General features: G+C 33.0%; 1 protein-coding gene across 1 annotated transcript; it reads right to left on the bottom strand.

Moving 5' to 3' along the window:
• Positions 1 to 465: 465 nt before the first annotated feature.
• LOC115966220 (probable flavin-containing monooxygenase 1) lies at positions 466 to 5,423 on the bottom strand. Its single transcript, XM_031085466.1, has 5 exons — positions 4,983 to 5,423; positions 3,963 to 4,203; positions 1,571 to 1,749; positions 1,109 to 1,458; positions 466 to 938 (listed from the first exon to the last, which is right to left on the bottom strand). The coding sequence occupies exons 1-5, from the start codon at positions 5,421 to 5,423 to the stop codon at positions 605 to 607; spliced, it is 1,545 nt and encodes a 514-aa protein (XP_030941326.1). The 3' UTR covers positions 466 to 604.
• Between the last annotated feature and the right edge of the window lie 812 nt (positions 5,424 to 6,235).

The following is a 6,235-nucleotide window of genomic DNA, read 5'->3' as shown; positions in this document are numbered from 1 at the left end:
ATGAAGTTTATTTACTAGTGAGGTTTCAGTTGTTTTTGCATTTGCATGGGGCAATTCTGGGTTCAATTAATAATGTAGCCAACCGTGAAAGCTTTGTGGGGGTTATTTGGTGTGTCAGCCCCTCAATTTGACATAGGGACAAACATATTTGCTATGCCCCATAGGGTGGTATTCAAGTCAAACCACACATGGATAAAAATTTCCTGTATTCAAGCAACAAAATAAATAAAATGCAAGTCAAACGACACATGGCAACATGACCTGATTGATTCTTGGTGCCAAGAGGTGTACCCCCTATTGAGATATTAAATGCTTTTGGAAGGTCCTTGTTCAGTATTGCTCTTATACTCCAATTTTCTGAACAATGTAAGTAGAAATATTTTTTATTTTTGGTAGATCGAAGAAATATTGTTTATTCAAACATAGAAACCTCCTTTACATGCTACAATTTTTTTTTTTTTGATAATGCATATATATTATGTTTAATTAGTTTCCCCTTTTATGGTTATAAACTATAGATTGTTCTACACTAGAAAGGAGAAACCTCTTAGCAAGTAATGAAGGACAATAATTTGCTATATTATCGCCGCTTCCTTTATTCCTCTCATATATAGTCTTGACTACCATAGGGGCTAAATGCTTCTGAAATCCAATTCTTCTTCCTCCAAGAATTCCATCCCATCTCTTCACATATTTCATCACTGTGGTTAATGCTGAAGGTAGAAATGCAGTGCCTCTTGTAGAACCTGGTTGTCTTCTTGGAGACTGCCATTTCTTTGGTTGTCTGTTCAATCATCTTCTCAACACTAGGGAGCTTGAATTTCTCATCTACGAGGCGAGCTAGCCATATGGAACGCAGCTCCGATGTATGAAGGTTTGTAACACTCTCAAGGTAACCTACAAATGCGATGTTCGGAACTAGTGGATGGATTGTGCCCCTGCAATTAAAAAAAGAAAAAGAAGAGAATTGCATCATTATTAAAAGATCGTATCTAGTGCATAAAACTTTTACTTTTGTGGGGTTTGGAAGAGGGGATTGAAATACATTTTGACCATGTTACAGTTTAGAAGCAATGATTACAATTTTAAGAGTAGAATTGTTAATTACCTATACAAGGGCATGATACCAGAAGGATACTCTAACAAAGTACGGGAAGGCTCTGGTAAGATAGCTTTGAGCTTTTTCTTCCCATCGTAACCAGTTGCAAGAACAACAACATCAGCCTCCAGTTTGGTGTCATCATCAAATTCAATTCCTTCCTTTGAGAACCACCAATTTGATGCTCTTTTAAAGAGAATCTTTCCCTTATCAGCCTCGGAGAAGAAATTCTCTGGCATGATAGCCATCTGACAAGATGCATAGTCTTCTTCAAAAGGGTGGTCTGGTTTTAATCCATACTTCTGCAGAGGAAGTTTCCACAGCAAATAGGACTCGATAATTTTTGAAGCTCCCCGCCTCTGTCATAGATCATTATATAAAACAACTTATTAACATTGGCACTCTACTCATCAACCAGACTAAAAGTTAATTTTTAAGTGCATACAGTAAAAATTAATATTGATCAATTACCATTGGAGATAAAAGAAGGCAAAGAAGAGTTCTCAGAAAGCTTTGGTTAGGCTTTTCATGGAGGAACTGAGAGGATCTTGTTGAGTAAAACATGTAAAATGGCAAACCCCAAATCCAGTAATGGGGAACTGTCCAGTGCAAAGTCCTTACCACCATGGTGCAAGGTTGTCCTTCTGGTCCTGCAAAACATCAAAATATTGCTCATCTCATAATGCAATCTAAATAGCCAATCACCTAAGAAATTATCCAAATTTCCTTGAAATAAAAAAAGAATATATGAATTGTTCTCCTAAAGGGATTGACAAAGGTTTAGCTTTTCTCGGAATTTGTAGAGAGTTTTCCATCATTTTAATGGGAAAATACTAAAATTGCTATCAAGTTTTACAGTTTTTAACACTTATATAATAAATTTATAATACTCTTAATATCACTATTTTTTAGCAAATACAAAGGAATGACATATGGCATTTCGATTTTACAATTTTTTTTTTTTTTACACAACATTTGTAACAGTTTGTTAAAGTGACTGTGAGTAATAGACAATAATTTTTATATGGATCCATAACTTTTTATTCCTTACTCCTAGTCATAGTTTAAAAACCGAACCAAACCAATTGGTAGAGTCGATTCAACTAGGAATTGGGTACCAATTCGATCCGGTAAAATTGTCCAAAATTGGTCAAAACTGGTAACAAACCAAATATTAAGTGCAAAAACGATTCATTGAATGGTTCAATTTTTAAAACCATACTTGTGGTTGGTCATATCAAAATTGTGACATAATAGTTATCTCTAAACCTTTCTAAAAGTAAAATGAGGTGGAAGAAATCAAGAAGTTCAAATCCTCTACCCTAACATTTGAATTATTTAAAAAAAGAAAAAGAAAAAGAAATTTTCTTCGTACTTTTTAATTTTGAAAGTAAAACAGGAACAAAAGTAATTTTCTTGAACATTTAATGCATCTCAAAATTTCCATTGAAAAATTGTTGACATCAATTAAAGGGAAACATACGGTGTCAAGAATTTTCCAAGACTGGCCCAATACGGAGCAGACATATCATAATCATATAATGACACCCGTTGCTTCAGTGGGCGTTGTTGAAAGTTGAAACTTAGTCTTTTCTTTTCCTCATAATGACAGAAGATGTGCGGAATTCTAATACATGTGTTTTGGAATCGTCTAAAAAGTACAAACGTGTAAAGTCAACAAGTCAAATGCGTCTTGATTGTGTGAAACCCAAACCATGCAAATTCCAACAACATAACGTGAAAAATAAGAAATAATTAAATTGCACTACATTCACTATTGTCTTTTGGACCAAATTGATTCTATGTTTCAATTAAAGAGCAAAAAGTCTAATGAAACAAGAGGTAATTGGCGAGCAGAAGTCCCTAAACAATCAACTTTATCCAAAATGGGTAATTGCAAGTTACGGAAACAAAGGGAAAACGACAAACTTGATGCACTTAGGAGCATATTTATTCAATCTTTTATATATATATATATATATATGAGTCTAATTTGTAAGGATGAATTATAAAACTCATATTTTACACTATCCAATAAGAGATTATCACATCAATTTTTTACTTAAAACTCAATACATCTTACTACACATAATAATATCTCAATAAACTCATAGTTAAGTTGTATTTTCAAATAAGTATTAAAATTTATTGAATATGGTTATGTTTATTCTCTAATATGTAATGTGATGATGTGATAATTTGGAATTGGAGGTGTAAGACTTAGATTTTACACTACGTCCTTATATGATATTACTTATTACTTCATTAAAAATTGACTCCACTTTTGACTTCATCTTCTACGTACACTTACTCTGTAAAAAATTCACAACTCCTGCAGTATGGATTCCTAATAATTCAACTCTTCACTTTATCTTCCACACTTGTGGAAAATGTGGGAATTTTGATACAAAGACTAACAGAGTTTGAAAATCATAAATTACTAGCCGCTATTAGCTGTATAACCCATCAACCATCCCATTGATTGTGCTTGTTAGAAATAAACTATACTACCAATAAAAAAATAATTAAAAAAACAAACAAATTAAGCTAATAATAAGAAAAAAAAAATTTTGATAGGTCACTTAACAAGGTGATGACAGTTGAATTGGAGCATGATGACTACACATCACTGAACTTGTTTCTTTCTTTAGGATAGGGATCCAACAATATTTTGTGAGCGAAATAAATGAATGAAATATTAATTAACATACAAAATAATAATAATAATAATAATGAAAGTTTGGTACCTAAAACATTTAGAGTTGAAATTCCCTATTATAAGATGTATAAAACCTTTATATATATATATAGAGAGAGAGAGAGAGAGAGAGAGAGAGAGAGAGAGAGAGAGAGATCTTTATACCTTGGTTCTCCTCTGCGCACTCGAGTGCTAAATCAATAGCTGATTTCTTGAAACCAATGACTGCAACCTTCTTCCCCTTAAGTAGTTGTGAAGTCTCTTCCTTTTGAAGTTTGCAGTAATCAAGGGTATGCAAGACCTGACCCTGAAATATTTCAGGGCCTTTGTTTCGTGGAAATTCTGGGATTTTAGGTACATCTCCATATTTTCCAATGCAAACCACAAGAAACTCGAAGGCATACCACTGAAATGAATCGAATAAATTTACACAAGTCAATAATAATAATAATAATCTAGTCACCAAAATACTAGGTAGATGTAAAGATAATACTAACGATCGTATATACATAGACGTTTGACCTTAATTTCTAGGTAATATACTTATAGGAAGTTTCTTTATAAGATTCCTCGTATTGCCAACTATACAATCGATGGACCAAAGGATCACACAAAAATTATATATTTATAGCCTACCCATGTGTGTTTGATTTATTTTGGTTCATTTTAAACTTTGATTACTCAAAAAAAAAAAAAAAAAAAAAAGATTTTTGACAAGCAAAGATTGCTAAAGTATAAAGTTGAACGCTCATATTGAAACAAAAGAGATTTTTGACAAACAAAAATTGCTAAAGCATAAAGTTAAACGCTCATATTGAAATAAATTATTTTTACTCATTATCAACAAATTATATATCCCGCTTGTCGCAAAATATATAAGACTTTGAAGGTTGACCTAGGCCAAACTTCAGGTGTCAAATTTTTTCTTGGAGGCCAGCTAGGATTTATATATATATATATATATATATATATATATAAAGAAAAAAAAAAAAAAAAGAGAGATTAGAAACTAGGAAAGAAGGGAGTATGTAGGTTCTAAATAGATAGGAAAATACAGAGTAAATGAAAGGAAATACACAAAGAAAGAAATAAGAAAATCATGTTCTTTTTCCTTTGGAGCCCTAGCTAGTAAAACCCTCGTAGCCATATTTTTTTTATTAGTTAAAGAAAAAAAAGGGTAACGACCTCAATGGTATCTGAATGGTTGCTTTGCACAGCAACCTCCCAAACAGGGTGTCCAGGCAATATAGTAGGATAGTCCCCAGGTTTCCCAGTGAGATCAGTGGCTTCCCTATCACCAAAAAACCTAATCTCCACCACTTTTGAGTTGAACCTCACAAACTTGAGGACATCAAAGTGGTTAGCATAAGATGTTAAGTATTCCAATATCTCAGTATAAGATGGAAAACTTGTGCTATCCCTATCAGGCCAAGGGAAATCAGAAAACTCATAATCACAACGAAGGGACTGAAGCTTTGTGGATCTGTAAGAACAATGCCTCCAGACCCCACCAATAGAGTCAGAGGCTTCAAAGACTAAAGGGTTGTGGTGGGCTAGTTGTTTAGCGGCTGCTAAGCCACTAACACCAGCTCCTATTATGCCAATTTTTGAGGAAACAGGAGCCATTTTTTATGTGATGAGAGCTGAGAGCTATAGGGTTGAAACTTGAAATGTGTTTGGTTTATAATAGGATGGAATAATGTGAAGGTTTTGCTTGGTATTTATAGGGATTTTGCATGAGTGGCCACGCTGAGAGCACGTGTTATGGAATAGGGAGGTTGGTGAAGGGCCAAATGTGACTGTTACCGAACCAAAAATAATAATAAGAATAATAATATTGGTCTAAAGCTGAAATTGATTAGTGAGGAAAGGGAAATTTCGTCCATTCCCTGGTTTTTCCTTAGGTGGTACATGGTAATTATATGGTGGAATTTCTCAGTAACTTCTTTTTCTTCTTTCTCTTGGTAAATACATGTCTTTAAAGACTAAGCAGATAAAACATAGCTTGGAGGACAACACCTCTCGCAATGAAGCAAAAAATCGGCAAGGAGATACCATGAAAAATAACAGGATCCTAGTCAATGGCTTTCAGGAATTTTTTCCAAGGAACTTCATATTTTAACAAGAAAAACACACTTAATTATATAAAGTCTTACAATTTCCTTCTACGATCTTATTTTAAAATCGTCGCATGATAGTATCATTATCAATGCTGTAAGCTACATGTTTTTCAAAATTTTAGTTCAATAAAAAAAATTCTTGGACTTTTCCTTTTATTTGTAAGGGCCTAATATATTATTAAGGAGACTAAAGTTTAAGGACAATGTTTGACTGCAAATTTAATTTTATTCTAAGGCTAGAACTCTCACTAAACAAATTAAAATGACTATATATTTTTAAAATATAACTGTTGAATTGCATGTTTTTTATATTTTTAA

Source organism: Quercus lobata, chromosome 11 (genome assembly GCF_001633185.2).
Source record: "Quercus lobata isolate SW786 chromosome 11, ValleyOak3.0 Primary Assembly, whole genome shotgun sequence".
NCBI classification, from domain to species: Eukaryota; Viridiplantae; Streptophyta; class Magnoliopsida; order Fagales; family Fagaceae; genus Quercus; species Quercus lobata.
The sequence above is the reverse complement of the archived record's forward strand: the minus strand, read 5'-3'. Positions and strand labels throughout refer to the sequence as shown.

Bases quoted from the DNA above. Each gene is read 5' to 3' on its own strand.
- LOC115966220 (XM_031085466.1), bottom strand. From the start codon at position 5,423: ATGGCTCCTGTTTCCTCAAAAATTGGCATAATAGGAGCTGGTGTTAGT. The intron at 1,750-3,962 runs GTATAAAGATCT...GATGTTTTGCAG, and splicing joins GTGCGCAGAGGAGAACCAAG to GACCAGAAGGACAACCTTGC. The intron at 939-1,108 runs GTAATTAACAAT...TTTTAATTGCAG, and splicing joins GGTATCATGCCCTTGTATAG to GGGCACAATCCATCCACTAG.